Source organism: Staurois parvus, unplaced genomic scaffold, assembly GCF_062004578.1.
Source record: "Staurois parvus isolate SC_StPar_1 unplaced genomic scaffold, SC_StPar_1.0 ptg000080l, whole genome shotgun sequence".
NCBI classification, from domain to species: domain Eukaryota; kingdom Metazoa; phylum Chordata; class Amphibia; order Anura; family Ranidae; genus Staurois; species Staurois parvus.
This window is the reverse complement of record NW_028317876.1, coordinates 9,964,525-9,990,168: the sequence shown is the minus strand read 5'-3', so window position 1 is coordinate 9,990,168 and position 25,644 is coordinate 9,964,525. Positions and strand designations below refer to the sequence as shown.

Here is a 25,644-nt window from a genome sequence, read left to right as displayed (position 1 = left end):
AGCTGAGATCCTGGCTTGGAGAAGAAAATTAAAGCCTCATTCCATCCTGAACTTTAGTTTTTAGTTTTGAATAGAATTGAGAAGAAATAAAAAATTCTGTCCCCTACAGGGAGTGATACCCCCACTTCTTGTTGAATAGCTCATAGTGTATCACTTATTCCAAGACATTACTGGATAAATAGTATCTTCTTATGTCTTTCATGCTTGTGTATAAGAACATATAATGCTACCCCTCTGTTCTAAGAAGGCTCCACTGTGCTATGCCTGTGCATGAAAATGTCTTTCCAATTATTTAGTCAGTTTATCTTACTCCGTTGTCTTTCTTTTATTAAACTTTCTGTATTCCAGTGATATGGTAACAATTTCTTCACAATATTTGCAAATTTTCAATAATACATCTGCTTACGTTCGTTTGAAACCAGGTGCTTCATGAAGAAACAACAATTCCGGGGACTGATTTGAAATTATCCTATTTGAGTTCGAGAGCTGCAGGATATAAATCTGTGCTTAAAATTACAATGACCCATTCTGTAATACCATTCAATCTGATGAAGGTCCATCTAATGGTTGCAGTTGTGGGACGACTTTTCCAAAAATGGTTCCCTGCATCCCCCAACCTTTCATATACATTTATATGGGATAAGACAGATGCGTACAACCAGAAAGTCTATGGATTGTCTGAAGCTGTCGGTATGTATTTCTGCTATATTTATATAATTTAATAAGTAATTTTAGGTACTACAGTATATCAGATAGTGGTTGTTGGATTACCATGTAAAAGGAAAGGCTGGCTATGTTTCTACATTAACATTCATCCTATTTTAAATAGCACCTTAAATATTTCAGTGGCATTTAATTTGATGCCTTAGAATTTAGAGTTTTCTCTAGTTTTCAACATGCTGGAATTTAAGAGTATGCTGTGTAATATGTCATTGGATGTAGTGTATTTCCAACAAAACATTGCTAATCAGTCATTCAGAGTGGTTGCTAACATTTCTTTGTGCAGAGCTAAACTAATATGTTCGTATATTTCATCCTCAAGACCCAGAGAGGTAATGCTGCAATAATATATAAAATAGAGCATGAGCATAAATCTTGCATAATGGGTTGATTGATGATCATACAGCACTACATTCATAGTTAGATTAGATAACAAAGCTAGAAATATTTATGTAGTGGTGCCAAAAAAAAGTAAAACAACAATAAAAAATAGCTCGTTTTATTATTCAGTGTATTAAAAAGTTGAGCCTTTGGATATCACCCTAAATGAACCTCTACTTGTTGCATGTGCATTTTCTAGACAATTTAAAGGCATGAATACTTTCAAATGAATATACATACACATGTAAATATACATACATTTTGCAGTTAGCTTCACCAGGAAGACAGAGGTAATCTACAACTTAACACAACAGATTACCTCTGTCTTCCTGACAAAGCTTACTGCACTATGTGTTGAAGAAACAGACACCATCCCTACTTAGTGGTAGAAAGAGTCAGTCCAAAAATGGCCCCCCAGTCATCTGCTTTGGTAAAACATCTAATTACTTTATATCACTGGTGACTAAACCCAAGGGCCATTTTTGCACCGACTCTTTCTCCCAGTTTGTTCACTTACCTGAAAACCCCTACAGAGCACCCAGGATGGGAATGCTTAAGCCATAGAGAGTGACCCTACCAACCTTGCATGGAGACAGGTTTTTTCCACCCAAGCACTAGGAAAGCCACGTGTATCCCCCTAGCTGGGTGACTGCAGCCTCAACAGTTGTAAGTCCATTTTGACCCTTTTTCCTATTATTGTGGAAGCTCTGCATCCTTGTTTCTGAATTAATCTACTACACTATTAGGGCTCTCCCACCTCCCTCTCTATTCTTTTTGGTGGAAACTTTGAGCTTTACCAGAAACCCTTGGTCAATTTCTAAGGATCCTTCGGTCTGCAATCTACCATCACACCCTAATCCATCCCTACTTGGTTCACTCAAGCTAACTCTATATACAGTATGTGTAATTATTTGAAAGTAATCATACCTCTAAATTATCTAGCAATTGTACACGCAACAAGTAAGGTTTTTACTTAGGGGTGATGTCCAGAGGTTCAATAAGCTTTGAAACCAAGGATGCCCTTGCTATGAATGTGCTATATGCACAAAAGTACTTTTACTATATTCAGTTATTTTTAATAGTTTTTTTGCTTTTGTTTGGCACCCTAAAACTCCCATATACATATTTCTAGTTCTTTCTGTGTTTAGCAGCAGGCCATGAATACATCAGCAGCTAAAACTACATTCCTATGTCATTAATGCATAATAATGCAGAACTATGTCATTAATGCAACCAGTGAGCATTAAATAACAGTCAGCATATTGGCTGTTAACAGCACAATGTGTGTCTATTCCCATACCATCCTCTCGCTATAGAGAGTGGTGAAGTAACAGAAACCAAGACCTGATCTTATTTCAAACAGGATAAGAGGTCATGGAAGGATTGACCTGCCTGCGTTTCCACCTTTTCTGTTGGGTTTTACATTGTATCTACAGTTCATACATGCAATGAAGTGATAGGTTCAGGTGGATATATTAGTTAAAAAAATTTAAATGTTATTTGAAACATAGGCATATTCAGCATATTTGTCTATATGCAGAAACTCTGCCAGCACTTGTAGCATGAGTCCTGTGCATCTGCTTGTCTGAGCAACTATACTACAATATCTGGTCAAATATAATACTTTAATTCTATGTTCATTTACATGTATTGCAGTGCCATTCAGTGTAATCACTTTGCTTAGGGCTTCAGCTCAATATGCTTTTCAGGTCCGATGTTAGGAAGCATCAGAGGCATGAGGAACATCTGCCAGCCAAGAGCTCCTGTTGTGATGATTGTGTCCAAGGAGACTGAAATGAAGCTGTATTGAATTTATTAGAACCTTTAATGTTGATGCCTGATGGTATATGTCTGGGAGTGTTACGTCACTTTATTCTTACGATAGCTGGTTAACACTTATAAACAAGCTTTGGCAGGATTTTGACTATGAAACTTAGAAGAAGCAGTTTGGCTCCTTCCATGTCCCGTCCTCTACCCTGTATATCTGCCAGCTGTCAGAGGGACCAGTGATCCCTACTTTTTTTGCTTGCAAAGTTCTGTTTACCATATGGTGCAAGGGGAACATGGTGAAAACCAAATCATGTGCCATCTGCATGAGCCGTTAGGCAGCATCTGTAGCAACTGATCCAGGAAGTCTCTAATAGATAGAAGAGCAATAGTGTAATCACAAAGGTAATGAAGCAATCTATTGGTGAGAAAATCCGAACAGCCTTCTAAACCCCCAATTAACAGTGCTGTGAATAAACAGATAAAAATATAGGTTGAAAAGTAAAGATCACAGCTATGCCATTAAGAAACAAACTGCTGTCCCAGATGATTGAGGTGAGAAGCACCCAGGATGGTGTGTCCTGGAGCCATGGAGATAATCCTGGCAGAAGCAGCAGGAGTGAGAGATGATGAGACTGGCTCAGCTCTTGACATGCTGTAACCAGGGAAAATATGTAAAAACACTGCAGGGTAGCTGCAATTCATCACACAAGGTGTTATAGAACTCAAGGTGTCTGTACAGAATATTATCTGTGATTTTAGCTGTCACTGATATTTTATTGGGTAAATCATAATACAGAATATGTTTAATAGCTAAAAGCGAATTATGCCTGAAGTGTATTTTGTTAATTATAGTACATGTCATTGTCTCATAACAAAGAAATATGTCATAATATATGTTTGAATAATGTCTGTGGCTAAAAGGCATTTTTGCAAGTTGAATACTTGCTTAATTTCTGAGAGGTCCGTGCCTATTTGTTTTGAATAATGTAATGCACTATGCATTCTGCAAAGTACAATAACTCATGGTGACCAATCAACAACTTGAACCTGAAAACTGCATTCACCTACTGCAACCAATCGGTTTGTCCATTTCTTGATTCTAAGCCTAGTTAAGAAATGTTTGGGGGATGCTGATTGAATGCCATGACACAGTAGTTTTTTCTCAGGAATCCTTTATAGTACATTGCGGATAAATAGACCTATGATTCATTCTCCATTTATGAGTTTAGATTGTTAGATATTAGACTTCAAGCTGTTTATCTATCAACAGGGGTGTTATATAATTATGAAAATAAGTTTGCATCCACAAATTTAAAATTAGACATGTTTGACCCACGTAGGTTGTTAAGATGTGTGGCGTATGATTAGAACATTTAACAATAGGATTTCCGATTCCTAACATCAAACCCTGGAGCTGTCGTTATCCATGATCAGCACACTGTGACGTCTACTGACTGGTATTTGTCTGCCCGGTTTTCTACAGAGGATTCCAGTACATTAAATCATATTATTAAACATATGGAGAAGTGTAGCACATCCAGCAGTTATGTCATTGAATGGTTTAAGTGATATACGTGGATAATATGCACTGAGGAGAGTCATTTTGTTAATCTAGGTATTTAGACAGTTGGCGTTCACAGTGACTTTGTCTTGCAGTGTCTGTCGGGTATGAATATGAATCCTGTCTTGACCTGACACTATGGGAAAAAAGAACCGCAATTTTACAAGGCTATGAGCTGGATGCCTCAAATATGGGTGGTTGGACGTTGGATAAGCATCATGTTTTGGATGTCCAAAATGGTGAGTCCTTCTTGTCATTTATAGACCCTGGCATATTTTGCTGTAGCAGGAGATAGAAGATGAATATATTGGCAGTTCAGACAGTAACACCCGCACTGAGGCATAGGGCAGCCATTTTTTCAACCAAGTGTAAGTGTATGTTGAAGACAGCTGCAGCGTACATTCACCCATAGTAAGGACTGGCTTATGCTAGTTGTACGCAAGTATACATAGCTTACATACTGTAAACACATGCAGGAGTGTGAAGCCTCATGGACAGGGCTTGTGTGCATCTAGAGACTTACGCCCATGTGCATGTTTATGCAAGCATGGGAAATATCTGCATACAGCTATCATACAGGCATGTTTCAATATGGGTGACTGTAAGCTGCAGCTGTGTTTCATGGGAGTGGAAATATACTTGTCATTTACATTGGTGTTAGCTGTATGCAGGTATACGTTGTGATTTCATAAACACTTGCATGATTGTAAATTCCTATACATATGGCTTGTGTGCATTTTGGGACTTACACCCCTGTGCATGTTTACGCAAGCATGGGAAATGTTGTATCTGCGTACCGCCAAGTATCAATATGGGCAGCTGTAAATTGTTGTGTTTCATGGATGTGGAAAAATACTCGTAATTTACATTGCATGGGCCCCTGTGCCTATGAGGCCATATAATATGTGCAAGCATATTGCTTTCATGTATTGGTACTAGCTGATGTTGATGCCGAGGATTTTTACATTTTGTGCACTGCAAATAGAGTTAAAGCAGAACTCCTAACATATAAAAGCACCATTTAGTTGTGTATTCTTCAAAATATTACATTTAAAGTACTGCTGTTAGTACAATTGCCCGAGTGGTATCACTGTCCTGGTTATGCAGTATTGCAGAGCTACATGAATCACAAGACTGGCTGAACAAAATTACAATTATTTTGATAGGTAAAACTATTAATGTATATGCATTCCAACTGCCTGTTTAGCTGTTTGGGCAGAATTCTACTTTACGTTGAGGGCAGTGAATAATAAAATAAACTTATCCTGTTTCAGTGGTGTGGAAACTTTGTTATATTTATCTTACATTTTCTTCCCCTAGGCATACAGATCACTCTTCAGCTCTATCTCTAGGTGGTCAGAGCTGTGTTCACACATAAAAACAAACTGGTTTCTGGCAAGAATCTGTAAAAAAAAAAGAATAAATAAACCTGCCTTGAAATAAACAACTCTGGCAGTGGATGCAAACTCATGAAACCACTGCGAGAGATAGTATTGTTATATATGCATATAAGTATTGTTTTATAGATATATATATATATATATATAATATGTATGTGTATATATATATATATATATATATATATATATATATATATAATGCATATGTATACACTATTGGAATGAAAAGACTCGGACCTTCCCTGTGACACATCTACTGTTTACCGTGAAATTTTTAATGCACTATGAAATTGTTTATGTTACTGACCTAGTGATTAAGTTACTTTGTGCATCCAGGGGTTAATGCGACTACACCTTCGGATGCCAGTTGCGTTCTCCATGCTTTATCACTTGACTGCCCACAATTAACCTTAAACATATGTTACTGGGCTGCGTTATCAAATTCTAAACAAATTATCTGGCATTGGTCAGCACCGAAAAACAATGTTTTGTTTACTATAAAATTTTGAACGCTCCAAACAACAATAAAACAGTATGCCTCAATGCAATTTGTGATATATGTTGTCCCCCCGTTGCTTTTATGATATGAATTCTGAGGGACATAAATAAATAAAAGCAAACATTCAAAAATAATACTAGATATTAAACTGTAGTTCCATTTTGGAGCCAAATTGGGATAACACTTCATTTATAATAGTTAAATGTCCTAATTCACATAGCATAACTTAAAAAAAAAATACTTAAAAATTACAGATTTCCTTTTTTATATGCTCTCTTCTGAACTCTCCAGCAAGGACTCCTGCTGTCCTAAAAAAGGGTTAAAGGTTTATAGAAGATTCAAACCATCTATGCCTCGTTAACATACAATGCTTCTTGCATTGTACAGTATGTTAATGAGGACAGACTTAAGCTAGCCAAAGATGGTTTGAATCTTGGCTGTCTCAGCAGGAATCAGCCGAGATTCTAACCATCTATGGGCAGGCTGATTGTAGCCAAGCCATTTGTTGTACTACTTGGGTACAATCAGCCTGTCAGACTTTTACATGCGATTATTGCCAGGGGCTATAGCTGCTAGCAATATTCACTGTGTTTTCATGGAAACATAGAAAAGTGACAGCAGAAATAAGACCAAGTGGTCCATCGAGCCTGTCTGTATTTTTTTTTGTTTGTTTAAACATGTTTTGTATGTTTTGTTTTTTTCCCCCATGCCCACCCCTGCCATGATGGTGTTGGCATACTACTATTCCTGTTCTAGTTTTTTCCTGTCTGCTTTGAATGTGCTCACTCCTGGTGTCCCTCATGTGGCCTACTAAATACCACCCTAATTGGAGTGTGCCCGATCAATGCGTCCAGCTGGTGTCACTTTCCATAAAATTCTTGGCTTGGTTTATCATTAATTTATTACTGTTACTGAGGTGTGGTACTATACATATTCTGAGGAGGCCTTCACAGGCAAAACATGTCGACATCACTGCACCGCAGTAACTTACAGCAAATTAAACTGGGGATACTGTAACCAAGAATGTTTTTATTGGCTGTTCTGTAAAATGTGTATTTGTAAAGAGTGATGATTTATAAAAGCTTAGCAATTTTACTTGTTGCGTAAGACTAGCTCCTTAAAAATGCCAGCTCTTCGAGCAAATCTTTTTTCCTTTTGAGTATTCAAAGTGCAGAATTTACACAGGATCTCTCAGCTCTGAAAAGCAGGGGGCGGGGAGCTGAAATTACACTCAGTAAATGAAGCTCTGAGAGCTGATTGAAGGGAAGAGACACCCCCCCCTTCACACAGCACACATGAACAGAGCTGAGGCTGTCAATCATAGGTTGTGCCATTTTTCTCTTGGAGTCAGGAAAACTGATCATAAGTGACTCATGCGGATAGCAGAGGAATGAGGCAGTTGACAGAAATTAAACCTAGTGCTCTGGATTGAGAATAGCACATGCTATAGAGTGATGTGCTTTGTTCATAGTTCATGTCAGGGGTTTACAACCACTTTAAGCTGGCCATACATTAATCATTTTAAGGGAAGAATAACATTTAATATGAAGCCCAGACCTCATAATCATATCTTTGTCTCCAAGATCTTTATTAGTAATTAAAAAAAATAATAAGTAAATGCCAATAAGCCGCAAATGTAGATCTAAGCAAAAGGAATGGCAATGACTATAAAACAAAACGCCTATTCCCACCTTTCCATCAAATGAACACTGAGGCTCATTAGATCACTACTTTACAAAGAATTCCATTACATCTCTATACCTGTGACACACTGATTTCCACCTTCCAATATCTGACAAATTATTTCTGCTTTGGAAACTAGTCCTATATCCATAACTCAGAGGGTTATTTATAAGGAGCTTTGTGACAGAATGTGTGCACTGTGCTGGCCCTGTATTTATGAATAATTATAGGTATAAAATGCCGAATGTGTTATGAAGAAAGGACAGCTGATTTTTATCGACATTAGGGTTACCGCATAGAATAAACAAACAAGTCGGCTGCACTCCATTGACATCAGCCTTCACAAAAGTTTATTATTCCAGGACTAGAAGCATCTGAGCCATACCCTCACCCAAAAGCTTAAAGCTGAACTCCAGACAAAGCACTTTCATTTAAATATATTTCTCATTAGCCACAAAGGATATAAATCCACTTTGTATTCTTACTTCTGTTTTTCTCCTAGATCTGTGAAGAAATCCAGTGTGAGACTTTGATTCTGAACAAAGAGAAAAAGACAAAATGTCTTTACAAACCCAGATATTACCTTGTAAAAGTATTACCTTGTAAAAGGGTCTAACTCACAGCGGGACTGGCTATTTAAGTAATAGCACACATGACTCTTGTATTTAAACAATAGACACTCACCCTAGAATTCAGTTTTAGCCTAGGTTCACACTGATACAGTGCAAATTGAATCCATTTTGCAGTGCAGTTTTAGGAGCGGCTCCAGCGTGACTTGGTACTGAAATGCAGTTTCCATTCAAGTCTATGGAGCTACATATCACACTGCATTAAACTTGCACAGGACCCTTTACCAAATCACCTCCATGGCTACAGGTGTATAAAATCAAGCACCTAGGCATGCAGACTGCTTCTACAAACATTTGTGAAAGAATGGGTCGTTCTCAGGAGCTCAGTAAATTCAAGCGTGGTACTGTGTTAGGCTGTGCAATAAGTCCATCCTTAAAATGTTCTTGCTACTAAATATTCCATGGCCAACTGTTAGTGGAAGCAACTGGGAACAACGGAAGCTCAGCGACAAAATGGTAAACCACATAAAATGAAAGAGCGGGGTCAGTGCATAAGTCGCCAACTGTCTGCAGAGTCAATGGCGAAAGACCTCCAAATTTTGTGTGGCCTTCAGATTAGCACATCAACAGTGCGTAGAGAGCTACATGGAATGGGTTTCTATGGTCGAGCAGCTGCATCCAAGCCTTACATCACCAAATGCAATGCAAAGTGTCGGATGCAGTGGTGTAAAGCACACCGCCACTGGACTCTAGGACCAGTGGAGACGTGTTCTCTGAAGTGATGAATCACATTTCTCTGTCTGGCAATCCAATTGACCTGAATTTCAGGGAAGGGTACTCTTAAGGCATCAGCATACCAAGACATTTTGGGCAATTTCATGCTTCCAACTTTTTGGGAACAGTTTGGGGATGGCCCCTTCCTGTTCCAACATAACTGCACACCAGTACACAAAGCAAGGTCCATAAAACGTGGATGAGTGAATTTGGGGTGGAGAAACTTGACTGGCCTGCACAGAGTCCTGACCTCAATCCAACAGAACACCTTTGGGATGAGTGGAGACTGCGAGCCAGACCTTCTCATCCGACATCAGTGCCTGACCTCACAAATGCGCTTCTGGAAGAATGGTCAAACATTCCCATAGACACACTCCTAAACCTTGTGGACAGCCTCCCCAGAAGAGTTTAAGCTGTTATAGTTGCAATTAATGGACCAACTCAATATTGAACCCTACAGACTAAGACTGGGATGCCATTAAAGTTCATGTGCGTGTAAAGGTGCCTTAATACTTTTTGCAATATAGTGTATGTGAATGGCCTCCATAGAAAGTCGTGTTCTTTCACTTGTCATGCAATTCCATGTTTTTGCAAATGCATCAGAAATCATATCAGTGTGAACCAGGTGAACCAGCTTAATCGTAGAGATCATTGTTCATTCCATGTGGGGAGTATGAGCTCCATTAGCCAACACCTGAACCAACAGAGATGGTAGATTGCAGGCTTTGGGCAGCAGTTCCCTTTGGTTATAGGGATACCTCCTTTTGGTCTATGGAAACCAAATGGAGTAGTGTTGTGACTAATTCAGTCATAATGAGAATGATGAAAAAGAGCCTGGATTTATTAACATTATAGGAGCCAAAATGTATTCTTCCTTCTCAGAACTAAAGTAATTGATAATTCATCCAAAGTTCAAACTTTATTCTATGTTTTAATTATTTAAAAAGGTACTAAAATTAGGTTTCTGGTATAAGGCATTTTTAAGTCAGGTGCTACAAAAAAACGAAAGAATGCAAGGTATAATATCTTGCATATGAACTTTAAAAGAAAAAAAATTGCTAACAAAAGGAAAGGAAGGAGTTAGTAAGAACGAATTAGGGTGAACTAAGGGGTAATTAGAGACTAAATCTATGCTTAAAGAGAAACCCACACACAGACATGCAGACTTCTCCGGGAGAGCTGCTTTCTCAATGTAATTACCAGAACTTTGCTATCGCTTTGTGCTCTGTGTCAGGAGCTAAGATAAGCAGATAAGTTTCCTGGGTGCAAACTGCTCTAACCATCCATACTGCCAGATGCACTATCCAGCTCTGTCTAGCCACAGCAGCTGTCAAATTCTCATAGAGTTTGACAGGCTTCCTACAGCGGGGTAGAATTGGTGGCAGGGCACATCGGTGGAGGATGCTGTGATGGAATGGCAGCCAGTGGTAGATGATGTATAGGAAAACCGGTACTGAGCAACACTTCTTAAGAGTGGAAGCAAACTCTGTGTGGAGGAAGATGAGACAGGAAGGCGCTTCTAAGTGCAGTATTCCAAGGTCAACTTTAATAAAAGTGGTTAAAAACACTTACAGTGTAGCAGTATAAACAGACACAAAGTAATTCGTCAATTGTGGGGCTTTATCTTCTAAGCAATGGAGCTGCTGTGCCAGGCAGCAGCTGCAGGGGGAGCTTGCTCCAAAACGCGTCACTGTTCCATGCTCTCATCACTTCTGCTTCGTGGACAACGTGCGTTCTAGGGTGCGCTCCAGAGGTCCGGAACAAGTGGTGGCCATCTTGTCATCTTTGACATCTCATCTCAAGCTCCCCCTGAAGCTGCTGGCTGGCACAGCGGCTCCATTGCTTAGAGGATACAGCCCTGCAATTGACAGATTACTTAGAGCCTGTTTATACTGCTACACTGTAAGTGTTTATAACCGCTTTTATTAAAGTTGACCTTGGAATACTGCACTTAGAATCGCCTTCCTGTCTTATCTTCCTGCAGCGGGGCTTGATGGTGCACCAGTGCCCTCTGCCTGCAGCTAAACAGCCCTATACATCGGGGCCTAACTCAGAGTGAAACTGATTGTTACAGTGGTAGAGCTCAGATAATTACACTTGGAAACCCCTCTCCCAGTGCAATTTGCTGGGCTGGGCTGTCAGTCTGACAGTCTGACTTTACAGAAAGCAGGCTGGTGCAGAGGCTCCTTCCATGACTGTGCCCCTCCCCCAGCACATTGTCCTGGGTGGAAGACTCTCTTGACTATGCAAGGCCTGGCCCTCTCTAAAATACAATGATATGAAAAATGTTGGTAATACTTGCCTGTCACTAAAGCTGGCCATACACTATACAATTTTTTTTTGTTTAGCTTTTGGGCTAAAGGAAATAATTCTTACAGATTTCTCAATCCACACTTCACAACATACATGGACAAATCTCCTTGTAGGGCTCTTGTTTTCTGACAGCCACTGGCAATTAGAATAACCACACAGCAGCTGTATCTGATTGGATGAAGCTGCTGTTTTGTGCCTGTCTCTTTTGATTTTTCAGTTGAAGGTTTTTTTGCGGGATGGGACCGAAAAAGCTACCGAATAAGCAAATGTCAGCTAATTCATCACAAACTAGCTGAAATTCAAAAGTGTATGGTCAGCTTATAGTGGTATTAAAGCAATAGTAAAAAAAGGCCCTGCAGATTTAAGTCATAATGTACTAGTATGCACCACATAATAGCACATTGTGACAGACTTACCAAGACATGGAGCGCTCCAATATAGTGTTGTCACAGCTTCTTGGTGCATTCATCTTCATCCGGTCTTTCTTCCGGGTTCACCGACTCTGGCTGTATGAATGGCTGCAGTCACTCCCGCACATGTGCATGGGAGACCCAGAATGGAGCTCTGAAGGTACAGCACAGGTAGGTCGTCCCTTCAGAGTGTGTGCACCAGTGATATTACCAGCTGTATGCTGTGTGAATATCTCCTAATCAGTGCAAGTTTAGGAGATATTCACTGTACCTACAGGTAAGCCTTATTATAGCATACCTGTAGATACAAGTTAAAAAGTGAACTTTATTTCTACTTTAATCCCAAAACCAAAAATCTAATATATTGCTGGTTAGTAATCCTTAGATGTGTTGGCTGCATTAGTTTCCTTTATTAGACTTGTTCCTTCTGTTTTCTCCTGGTGATCTGGCCAGTAACACACCTCTTGTATTAGAGTGCCTCCACTCTGGATGGATGAGTACAAGGGGCACCTGTGGACAACAGCATTGTCAGTCTAGAGGAAGGGGAGTGTTATATTGTACTAACAGATTTGAATACACTAACAAATTGGAGTCAAACTCCAGCTCACACTTTATAATCAGTTACAGCAACAGTTGTTTCCTTTTGGGATACTGTTTTACATAAATAAATAAAAGTACATAATTGTAAGCACCCTTGCTAGAGTTCAATGGTTTGGCTCAACTCTGTAAATGGATACATTCTGTTGGAAAGCTTGTTCTTTTAAAAAACAAACAGACTTACTGGACACATAAAAATAGAAGAAAGAAAGCTTAAAAAAGAAAACAAATGCAGCCATCACATCTAAGAATTGGTAAGCTGCAGTATGATAAATGTTTGCTTTTGTGTTTAAGACTACTTCAACTCCAGGTTCCCTCCAGCTACTAGAATGTATATACAGCTGTCAAATGGTGATGTTCAGACAGTGATGTGGAGGGGCTTTACCTGAATACATACCTTGTCCTTTGACAGAGAACATGTGACCCACTGCCATGGCTGTGTCCAGGTTTGAGAGGTGGAGGAAGCCTGGAGCTGCTGACATGGAAGCATTATACAGGGTATGTTTAGCTTTGGTAAAAGAACAAACTACAAGTGTGCTTGCCAGTTTATTAAATACACAAGTTTAAACTTGGCTGATTTCTAAACTCTTACACTAAACATTGCCAAATGTGATAAAAATTCTACAAGATGGTATAGATCAGCTTTGAATTGTGAATTTCCAAAAAGCAACATCTGGCTTAGAATAGCAAAATGTTGTTAAATTCCTATGTTTTTGGTTTTCCCCAAATCATTATCAGGATCACATTATTTCCTTCTCATGGAGGACGTGGATAATCTGATACTTGCAGGAAATGCAGCCAGTCTGAGCATTGCTTGTATTAGCACTCATTTTATAGCTAGTTGAAAAATATTGGCTCAGGAATAGTTTTTTTCCCCATAGGTTGGGGATGTACTCTTCTATTAATGAGAACAGACAGATCTCTCACTGCCCAGTGTGCTTAGTAAGTGGTTTGCTCGTGAATCAAACTAATCTAATCTTGAATTCACCTTATTGGGCTCACAGCAGCATTTTGAAATCTTTGTTTTTTGGACATTGTTCCGAGAATGCTTAGAAATGCCCTGAAATGTAAGCCAGCAAGATGCACACATTAATCTGGATCATATAAAAGTGAATAATCTTCCTTTTCTGGTTTGATGGGATCCTCAGTTCACTTCTCTGCACAGATGGGGGATCTTTCCATTATCAAATTCACATTTTGACACTTCTTTTGACATACAACATAATAATGTTGTTCTTCTCATGGTACTGTGCGCTGTTTTGTAGTGTTCATAAGGGTTTGTAGGTCAACACTGAGATGCTGCTGAGAGCCATGGTTTGTTTTCGTTTTGTGTTATAACCACTACTCAATGTGCTACGGTCCACCAAATGTATGCACATTTATTGGTAGTACAACCTACATCTTTATAAGCCTTTCCTTAATTTTAGCAGTTTAATTACTTTAATATGCTTGTCCAGTAAGGATGTGCAGAGAATTCTTTAGGGGTGAATGCTCAAAAAAAGGACACGCCTTTTTACCATCCATAATAAATAGGACATATAGTTAACTTGACAATGCTGCACTGAATGCTAAACTCTGGGAATTACAATAAAACTACACTTTCAGGGCCCTCTCCCCCCCAAACTGCAAGGGTTAAATGCTTGTAAAGGCTAAAGGTTATTTACCTTCATGCAAAAAAACTTGTGAGTGTGTTCATCCCCACAGCTCCCCCAATACTTACCTGAGTCCCATTTCAATCCAGCGATGTGCACAGGAGCAGCGGCTCCCTTGGGTCTCTCTCTCCTCATTGGTTGAGATACAGCGGCAGGAGCCACCTGCTCCTGCTGCTGTCAGTCTCCACCAGTGAGGAGGAAATGGGTGTCCGGGCTCTTATAGGCACACTGAGTGGGGCTCGGAAGCAAGCACGCAGTGAGTGTCCCCAGAGCAAGCAGCTTACTCTGAGGGCACTCAGCAGGGAGGGAGGGGCAGGAGCACCGGCCTGTGCACAACCATTCCACAAAGCAGGTAACTATAACATGTTTGTTATTAAAAATAAAAAAAGCCTTTAGAATCACTTTAAGTAGTTTTATGAAGGTAAACTTTGGGGGCTTTGTTTTCAGTGAAACTAATAATTTACATTTCTTTTGTAGTAGTTTTATCTGCTTACTAAAATGATTCAATTCCTAAGTAGAATTCACAGAAGAAAGAGTCAGTTTTAGTAATTGGCCAACAAGTAAGAGCATGGGGTCACATTAACTCATGCAGCTCTATTTTCTCTCTTTGTTAGCATTATTGCTTTGGTCAGCCACCTCTTGGCAGCTGTATACTTGTAAGTCATTTTGAATAATATCTTATTGAAATTTTTTCTATGAGTTCTAGTCATATTATGCTGAACACAAAACTAAAATGTCATTGCAGCAACTTCCAGGATTACATGATCGCTCAATAATCAAATGCTGATTTTTATCAATGTCAAAAATAGGATGTCAATGTCAAAAATTAGATACTAAAGCCTGCCTTGTATTTATCTTTGTTTGCTTATTATCATGATGTTCCTTTCAGAGTTAAACAAATTCAATATTTTGTCACATAAAAAAAAAAATCTGGTCTCAAAACCATTGCACAAAGCAGGTAAGTATAACATGTTTTTTTATTTTTTTAAAAAAAAGAGCTTTTAGTGTTACTTTAACCCTAGGAGATGAAGAAAAAGGTGTAATACTTATGTTATGAAAAAGGAAAAAATCTAGTTGGCCGCACAACTAAAATGTCTTTTTATTAAAGTTAATGTAATAAAATCACATATTCACTAACAGAGTAGAGGGCTTTAGTAGAAAACCTCTGGCGTGTTTCGCGCTTATCACAGTCAGCTATGGATAAGGGCAGAAAGTACACAAAATGCGTGTTAGCTGTGTTCAACTAATGCCTACTCAGTTTGTGGATATATGATTTTATTTAAGTATCCTCAATAAAGGAGATTTTTGTTGTGCCAGATTTTTCCTTTTTCGTAACATATGTATTACACCTTATTCCTCATCCCCGAGAATTAGACAGCCACAAGCTGCGCCGGCACCCATCAGTGTGTTAGCAGGGTGGATCAGCAAACTTACCTGGAGTGATGCTTATCTTTCAGTTGTTTGTAATACCTATATTATTCCTCATTCTGGTGCTCTCCTCCGCTCTGATTTGTAGGAGGTCCTTCTCTATCCTCCCACACAGTACAGGGCCACACACATAAACAGAGCCTGCCGGAGTGAGGTGTAAGGTAAATAGTTCAACTTATTCCTCATATTCTAGCATTAACAAGCATTTAACTCATGCAGTGCCAAGGAATTTTTAATTTTTTTGTAATTCTTAGAACTGGGCTTGAAGCATGCACACAAAACACTTTACCCTGCACCCTAACGCACACGGAACCATGTACTGCATTGCACCCCACACCATGCACAATAATAAACACTGAAACATACACCCTCATACACACAGAATCATGCACTGCAGTACACGCTGCACAATACACCACAGTTCACAGTGCGCTAAATGAGATTCACACTATGTAGTAAAACTAACTTATTGCTTTATTCCATGAAAAAAGAGAGATGGCTGCATACATACATAGGGGGAGATTTATTAAAACTGAAGCACTCAGAATCTGGTGCAGCTGTGCATGGTAGCCAATCAGCTTCTAACCTCAGCTTGTTCAATTACGTTTTGGCAATAAAACCTGGAAGCTGATTGGTTTCTATGCAGAGCTGCACCAAATTTTGCACTCTCCAATTTTAGTAAATCAACCCCATAGTGTCTCCACCAAACAAACCAGACTCTCATTTCACCCATCACAAGTTTGCTCACAGGTATAGAGCAGTTTAACTTCTTTATCCCTGTGAGCAAGCCTGTGGTGGGTAAAACGCATCTGGTGTTGTGGTATGTTGGTTGGAGAATCTATGCGTGTATGCAGTCATCTCTTATTATGGAATAAAGCAATACATTGATTTTACTACGTAGTGCAAATCTCATCCAGTGCATGTTTCCTAAGTTGGAGTAGAAACAGCTCATAAGAGTCAGCATCTTAATAGCCTGTGAATGACAAATGGAGGTTTGGAGTGGTGCTGTACATCATAGGCACAGTTCATACTGCACCCCAATATGCACCCCAATACATACAGCACCAGACAACCTATTATACACAGAACCATACAACTCAATACACACAGCACAATGCACGCGCCCATGTTATGTATTACCCACCTCATAGCCCTTGTGTGGGTCACCAGGCAGCAAGAATATCCCCAGCTCAGCAGCCTTAAAATGGTTGTAAACTTCAAACATGAAATATGAACAAAGCATATCGCTCTAGTGTGTGTTCTTGAATCATACCATGGAATTAAGTGTAATTTCTCTGTGGTGCCTTGTTCCGCTGTCTCTCAGCATTAGTTACGTCTGACAATTTTTCCAGACACCAAGAGAAAAAAGTGACAGGGGAGGGACCTCCAGCACACAGCCCGTGATTGACCATCTTAGGTCTCTTCCCGTGTGCTGTGTGAAAGGAGGGGGGGTTCCTTCCCTCCAATCAGCTCTCACTGGGCTTTGCAGAGTGTAATTTCAGCCCCCCCCTTATGAAATCTCAGGCAAGCTGGATAAATTCTGCAGTTTGAACAGGTACAATGTAGAACAATTTGTTTCATCTCTATGTATCAGCTGAAGCCAGTCACTTCACTGGCTATATGTAAGTGTTTACAACCACTTTAATTGCCCCTGGCTCCTCACTTGCTCTTAATCACTTCCTACTCACTTTTATGCCTTTGTTCTGCAGTACTACCTTCAGCCCTGACACATGCTGCCATTCTTGCACCTTTAGAGACAAGTCAGCAATGGCAGCACCCATGTTTCCATTGCCGCAGGTTAACTTCAACCCTGGTAGTACAAGCACCATGTAAACAGACAATCCCAGGTTTAGATGTACAGTAAATAAATGCCAAAATAGTGCTGTATTGCCAGTCTACATTAGTAAACATCTAAACAGAGAATAATTTCTTGTTGAAGTGGTCTTCAACTTTTCACTGCCCACATGGAGTAAAGGATTGCTGCCATTGTCTCCATGAAAAGTTATAAGATTATTACTTCTGGTAGAGTAGCTAATGAATGCTAATATTCTTGCACTCCAATGATCAGTACTGGACTGATAGGTTTAGTCTGCCAAAGTGATGTAAAGAGTGGAAACAGCATCCCCGAAACCTTAGAAGGTAGACAGGTGCTTTTCAATTTGTAGAAGAGCGGTCAGCAGCTGGGGTTACTTTGTTGCTGAAAATGGAGATGCCTACATCCAAACCTGGTCCTCCTTCTGTTCTAATCACACAGCACATATCTCTGTGATAAGTAAGGATGACAGCTGGCGTCTTTCAGAAACTGCAGCACACTGCGCACTAACCACTAGCATGTAATGAATCTGAGCCGAAGGAGGACTCGAGAAAATGTTGCTGTTTGCATCAATAATGGAGATGCCTATGAATAGTAAAACATGAGGCTGCCTTATGCCACAAGGTGAACCAATCTCCCAGCTTTAAATTATATCGAACATTTCCACCTGACAACCGGTGACTTTTCAAAGTGACGCGTGTCTAATTGAATAAACGAAGTGGTTAGTTGTAATGACAAGGTGGATGAGCTGGTGAAATGTGTTTCAGGGAGGAGTGCAGACAGTGACAGGTGTTTGTGCGGGCACTCTGATACATGGCCATAAATATTCTTCTGCTTGTCTTCCCCTTCCGCCACACGAGAGAAGAAAGCTGAAGGACCTATTTCTCAAGCTAATGACAGGATAAATCATGCGCTATAACGCCGATAGCCGACTTGGAGGATCTCTCTGATGAAAATTATACAGTGTCTCATTTGCAAGGAAAAAAAAAATCAGCTTCCTAGTGATTGTTGCAAATGATGTAATCACGCAAGCAACACGGGGGATTTTTTTTCTATTATCAATTCTTAATCAGGACAGCATTGTAATAGTACATTGTTTGGGCGACATTACTCCTCATTTACATGTCCCTGTGCCCCTCTGCTTTGAGAGTTTAGCCACTTGCTTCTATCTCTATTTCATGTTGGCAGCTTCAAGCATTTACAACAATACAAAAAAAAAGCTTTCTATTTATTCAGAGGAGTTTTTAAAGAGCTTTGAAGAACAGTGCTCTAGAGCTCCCTTTGTAATTTTTTTCTTTTTTTTTTCTTTTTTTTTATAACAAAGCTGATCGGTTAAACGACATCCTAGAAAAAAAGAGCAGTGTAACCATTAGCCTGTAGTACTGCCTTTGAAACGTGCATCCACAATCAATAAAACATGTTTAGGTACAACGTGCGAACTGACATGTGGTTTACATAGATTATGGCAAATAGAGATTTATTGTGACACATCCATATAGAAAAATATAGCCAACCATTATATTCATGGGCTGAGATGTATTCATTGATCTGCGCACAATGCAAGACACCGGTAATGGATAGGCATGTCCACATTTTCGCATTTTTGTAAGTAAGAAAAATTTCCCATCAGGCATAAGCTGTGCTTGTTAATTTCCATCAGGTTCATTAGAAATGTGCTAGCTCAGCACGGAATATGTAAAATAACGGTGATTTTTTTCCATCACTATTAGATTTTTATGTTTCTGCTCGTCACTATTGGTATTCACTTTGTTTGCCTTTCTTTTAGTCTCTTTGTTTATTGCATTTTAAAACAGACCCAGTCCCTATGTTGAAATATCTGTGGTTGGACATTGAGGGTATGAAATAGAATTATGCACGAATGATGCCCATTGACACTGGAATTCATATTGCTCCTTTGGGGCTATTTAATAACAAGGTGAAAATTGCACAGACATGATGTGACCACTTAGAAATGATATTTACCTAATGAATTACCATTAATTATCTAATTTGCAGAAGAATGACAGATTCTGGTTATTGCATGTGACAGCGTCTATATATAGTGCTCAATTAACTCCTTTTCACCATAAGTGGAGTCCTGGCAGCATATTGTCAGTTTTTTGTGTTGTGCTATTAATACATTGATGTGCCATTTATTTTGAGTAGGACCCCAAGGCACTAAAGCAATGCACGTGCGTTGCAAATCCCCGCAACTTACGGCAATGTAACCTAATGTGTTGCATCACAAATTTTGTGAAGTCTGATTTTTGCGATGTTTTGGTGCATTGAAAGCCAATTAATTTCAATGGGCTGCTTTAACGCAATGCATTTTAATGTGTGACATAAAGCATATACCATACACATGTAAATGGGCTCTCAGATGTAGACTGCTTGAGAAGGAATATGCATAAAATACGGGTTCACATTAAAAAAAATTGTTTGGCTGCTTGTGGCATTACAAAGCCTAGCCTCTGGCAGTTTTCAGTATTATGGCCTCAATAGTTAAGGATAACCTAGATTGTTTTTAATGTTTTAGCTAAACATGTCATAAAGATGGGTTACATGTCAAAACCTTTTTAGCATATGATAAGAACTTAGGCACAACAATAGACTCTCTGCTGTCTCCAATGATGTTAAACACTCAACTGTACCTAGTAACCAGAATCTTAGCTAACTTCCTGATGGACCTCAGAGTAATTTTTTTTACTTATGGCATGAAAGTGGTACTTTTTACTTTTTATATTTATTTGATATTGCCAGTATGTACCCTAGAAAAAATGCATATATCAGAAATGGGACTTTGAAGGTGCTTATAAACTCAGAATAGACCATAAACAATTTCTATATTAAAATAATGTATTTTATTCCAAAAATAACATTAAAAAAGTTGAGATTAAAATATTTGTTTCAAAGTTCCTGTGCAATCCATTTTTTTGTGTACTATACACCTTCAGCATTATGCCTACTAGATAAAACTATACAGAAAAACCCAATCATATCCATACAAATGTCTACAGTGGAGGAGATTCCAATGTTGTAAAAAAGTGGGACATCACAACAGGGCTGTGGATAAGGGGGTACCACAAGTCCTCCTGTATGGGGACCAGGCCAGCAGGGCGGCCCAGGCAGCTGAATCAATTGGATACGGGTAGGGAGGGTGATCGGCACGACGAGGGGGGGGGCAATTACTGGAACTGATCCTCTGTATGGCTCTCTCTATAACAGCTGAAAGTTGGCGTCTCTCCCTCCCACTGGCTTTTAGTTGCTGCAGAGAGAGTCATACAGGGGATCGATTCTAATAACTGCCCCTCTGTGCACCCATCACCCTCCCTGTGCACCATACGTTTCCCCCTGCTGCCCAGGCCACACTGTGTACCCTCCTGTGTACCCCCTGCTTCCAGTTTGCTGCCAGCTCCCCTCCTCTCCTTCCCACCAGCAGCTGCAAGCACACAATAGGATCCTTCAGGATGGAGAGTGGGGGAAGGGTCTGGGCACATTTACCAGCCCCTTCCTTTCCAGAATGAACACAATGAGTGATCAATACCGATCACTCACTGTGTTCATTCATAAATGAAGCATAGTAAACAACTGGGGGGGGGGGGTGGGGATGTCAGGCTGGCTGTATGGAGACACGTGGTTTCTAACAGCAGCCCTACACCACAATCTGCTGAATCTCGGTGTGTTTCACAGGTTAGGCTTCTTCAGGAGCTTGATTATGGTGAACTGGTTTATAGATGAATGAGTGAAGGTGTACATATGACACCATCCCAGGCCCACAATCCCCCTCATGGGTGGATACATAGAGAAGGGAGGCCCTCCACACTCAGGGCATCTAAATTAAACCACTAAAGGTAAAAAAATCTCTCTGCCTCCAAGATGTCCCAACACTAGGGAGATCAGGGCCAATATTGAATGCTGTCCAATGGCTATAGCAGCATGAATTCTGCCCCCTTACAAAACCACATCAATATCATATTGTAGATATGTACCCTATTAATTCATATGAACTGTGATTTTTGATGATAGGTCTTCTTTAAGTCAAGGTCTAACGCAAGCTGAATTCTAAACCTGATTTAAAGCAAAGTTGAACTATTGATCAAAGCTGTTAAATAGCAGATGTCATTTTATCAATGTAGGTTACAAAATGAACAGTAAGAGCCTATTTTCTACTTTGATCCGATTTTATAAATAGGATCTGCTAACCAAATTGATAACATAGGAACATGTAGAAAGAGAATAGAATAGATAGAGAAAGCAATGAGATAAATAGGTGATTTTGCCCGACTGCAATAGGTTACTACACATTGTACCAAAAAATCAATCTTTGCAAGTTCAAACAGTTGGTTGAAAAGTTACACTAGCTTTGTAATTTCTATTGTGTACGTTATGCTTTATCTATTTATAGGAAAAACACTGTAACCAAATTTTCCTTGTTTAACTCTTTTTCTAAAGAGAGACAGGACATAGTGGACAGTGCCTATGATGCATTAAAGAGGATATACGATTCAAAGATCAATGGTAGAATCTTTCCAGCTGAAACAAAATTATACTCTAAGGTGTATTACAAAAAGGAACATTTCTATTCCCAACTTTATTTTAAGACTTGTTGTGATTTTTGATATTTGTTGTAATTAAGATGTGTATTGATTGTGAAACAGTAGCGTGGAAGGAAAATTATGGCTGGTATATCACATTGCTGTGTATTGTAGAGTTCCTGAGATCAATAACCTGCCACAGATCACCTTCACATCATAATGAGAGGATAAATAAATGGAAAGGCATGTATGGATTGAGCCAAGAAAAAGGTGTTGAAAACACCCTAATTAGTTAGAACATTTCAAAGTTTGAATCTCCATAAAAAGAAGAAGAAAAATGTCTTTTTATCTTACTAGCGATTTTTGTATTTCCTTTAAATAAATCTTAAAATGAATACTGAATATACCATACCTTGCACAGTTTTAAATTTGTGCTCAAAAAGGAAGACTGCTAATTAGAGCCAGAAAACTTAACCAGTTCAGTCCTAGAGCCATTTCTTCCCTATAAAATTTGACTGTAAGTCTGCCTATATAAATATGTTATATGTTTGTGTATGTGTTTCTTGCATATTTTCATAACTATCGAAACCTCACACATTTACCCCCCCCCCCACATTTAACTGGCTAAGGCTTTGACTACCAGGTTAATATAACAGTGTGATTTTTATGTAGTATAGCAATAAATAGTTCAAAGTCAAAGTTTGCCTTTAATGTTTAATATTTAGTATAATGGTGCAGGTTTGTAATCTAAAAAACTCTGAATTACACTGCACACTGTTTGATGCTAACACAGAAAAATATATAATCCAGACCATCCAGGGGCCCTGTAGAGCAATGGGGCTATAATGTGGTTATTTTTTTCATAATGGTAATGATTATTTTTCATATTTTACTTTAGAACTTAAAAAATGCATATTATAATCTTTTTAAAGCCTTCTTCTACTTTATGGAAGGCTGGGTCAGACCAGGTGGAACCTGATCCAGTGGGTGGGGGCGTCCAGCTTCAAGAACATGCAAATCATTGCCAGGGAAAATGTATGCAGCCAGTGTAGTCTGAAATACCTGAAGTCCCATTCTGCATGTTAGTTCCAGGTCAATCCATTAGTGGTTAATGACATCATTATCACAATAATAGCCCTGCAACCAGTACCTGTAGAAATATGTCAGCAACTGACACACGGAGAGAGAGAGAGAAGGTCAGCTCTCTGAGCTAGTCAACTCTATTATTTTGCAGTATTGGAACTCTTGGTCAGAAGGATAGAACAGAGCAGTAACCTCTCCAGCTGCTCATTTTAATTCCACTTACAGGCCGAGCTGTATTACTTAAATGCTGTAAAGAAAGCTTAGATCACTCACTGATCTAGATATGCTTTCTGGCAGGTGTGTCTGGGTCACAAGCCTGACTGAAGACACATTTACTTATATATTTCAAATTTATGTAAAGCTGTCATCAGAGAGTTCAGCTTTAAGGCCCAAGTAATGTTACTTGCACTTGGACTCGCCAATGCAAGAGATAGGGTAGTCTTCTACAGTACAGTTGAAGTAGGAAAAGCAATAGTGCGAATCGGCTCAGTCCAGCGAATGCACGATTTTCCTTGAATAGAGCCAATATGTTATTTTGAATATTCATAAACTTCAAAACATTATCAGAAACTGTGTGGGTGCACAAAGTACATCTATATTATATAATGTGTTAAACCATGCATCTTTTCATCGGTAAAGTGCTTCTTTCATATAGATGATTTAAGTACTTTAAATATAAAAGGGTATCATTATAGTTTTCTGCAGATTGATATTCTATTTAAAATACCTGGGTTAAAGAACACTTTATTGGTATACATACATTTAAACAGGCAATGTATGATTATCACATGCTGTCAGAAAGCCTTGTGGACTTTTAAGGGTTTTTTGCCATTTTTAAAATTCATTGTTGAGAAGTGAAGGTTTCTTTTGCATTGTGTAAATTGATTTCCTACACAGTAAATTAGTAATCCAACAATATAATTTATGCCATTGTGTAGGGCACTTTCCTTAGGCTCCAAAAACCAGTTGTGCTTTATTGACCAGAAACATTGAGGATCTAAGCACATTAAGGACAATTAGTTTTTTTCTTTTTTATAAATACAATTTAGCAGCACGTTTTGCACAGCTCCTTAAAGCAGACCTAGACAAGTTCATCCTTCAAACAGTTTAAAACATGTCTGTTGTGAATAATAATGTATTTACAGTAGATTACCGAAAAAAAAATGCATACAGTATCCAAATTCATGTATTGTGCTAAAAGACATCCAACGTGTTTTGGGGGAGTTTTCTGTAGCCCTAATGAAGGGATTTTGACCTGCAAAACATGTTTGCTGTCTTTTACCACAATACCAATAAATTAATGTGGACTCTTGTATCTTTTGGTCTGGGGCTCCTTCCATGTATGCATATTTTTTTTTGGTAACGTGCTGGGGTACCCACTGGAGGGTAGCCTTGTTTGTCATGAGCAGCCTAACCTGAGCCAGTGGGCTCTTCAAATTTTTCTGCCCTCTCACTTCTTTGTATAAACACATATCAAAGTCTCAGCACCTCTTGGAATCTTTTTATTATTGGAATACGTTAACATTTGGCATTCTGCAGTTGCTCTATTGCTCAGGATCGTTTTTCCATCCATTGCTTGGTATGCCTATCAAACTTCTGAGTCTATAAGTCTAGAAGGCTGGGTATGCCTTGACTCTATCTCATGTAGAGAGAAAATATAGGGTAAAGTTACATGTATGTGAAAATGTATGGTAATGGCACATTTTTTTTCATGGTTACTTTCGTAATAAACCAATACCAAACTTTAGATTATAGTTGTAGGTCTACGTTAAAGGGACACAGAATCAGGAGCAGTTTCATTTCCAAACTTTTCTTAATTGTCCTTGATTTTAACATGTCAGAGTACCTCTTGTCATCTTGCTATAAATACATGCACTACCTTTCATAGTGACCACATCATATTTCAGTTGTCCGTCCCTTCCTTTCCTTGGTTCTTATATTGTAGTCCTGATTTCCATTCATGTCCTTGCCTAACCAGAATGATACTCTCTCCTCAAAATGATCTTAAAGCATTCAAAATGTTGACAGTTCGGCACTATGGTAATTTTTTGTAAGGGTACCTGGTTTTATAATGTACCTTTATGTTGGTAACAATATTAAAGAATACTACAAATGTATAACTTATCTTGTTTTTGTTTTATTTGCAGGTATCCTTTACAAAGGGAATGGTGAAAACCAGTTTATATCTCAACAGCCTCCTGTCATTAGCAGCATCATGGGAAATGGTAGAAGGCGCAGCATTTCTTGCCCTAGTTGCAATGGACAGGCAGATGGCAACAAGCTACTTGCCCCTGTAGCTTTGGCATGTGGAATAGATGGAAGTTTGTACGTGGGAGATTTTAACTTCATCCGTCGAATATATCCTTCAGGGAATGTATCCAGTGTACTGGAACTTAGGTATGTTGTCCTTTGACTGTAAAATAATTTTTTTTAAATGATAGTATTTTATTTAATTA

The 25,644-nt window shown here is 39.0% G+C and overlaps 1 protein-coding gene across 14 annotated transcripts in view; it reads left to right on the top strand.

The window, feature by feature from the left end:
* TENM3 (teneurin transmembrane protein 3) overlaps nucleotides 1–25,644 on the top strand; it is a 1,391,898-nt gene that overhangs the window by 1,282,931 nt on the left and 83,323 nt on the right. For 8 of the 14 annotated variants that reach the window (XM_089669650.1, XM_089669647.1, XM_089669649.1 and 5 more), the window contains 3 exons: nucleotides 423–690; nucleotides 4,528–4,671; nucleotides 25,336–25,585. In XM_089669650.1, the coding sequence (XP_089525776.1) occupies nucleotides 423–690; nucleotides 4,528–4,671; nucleotides 25,336–25,585 (662 nt within the window). Of the gene's footprint in view, nucleotides 1–422; nucleotides 691–4,527; nucleotides 4,672–25,335; nucleotides 25,587–25,644 lie in introns of all 14 variants that reach the window. The other 6 variants (XM_089669645.1, XM_089669651.1, XM_089669656.1 and 3 more) reach the window with 1 other exon arrangement.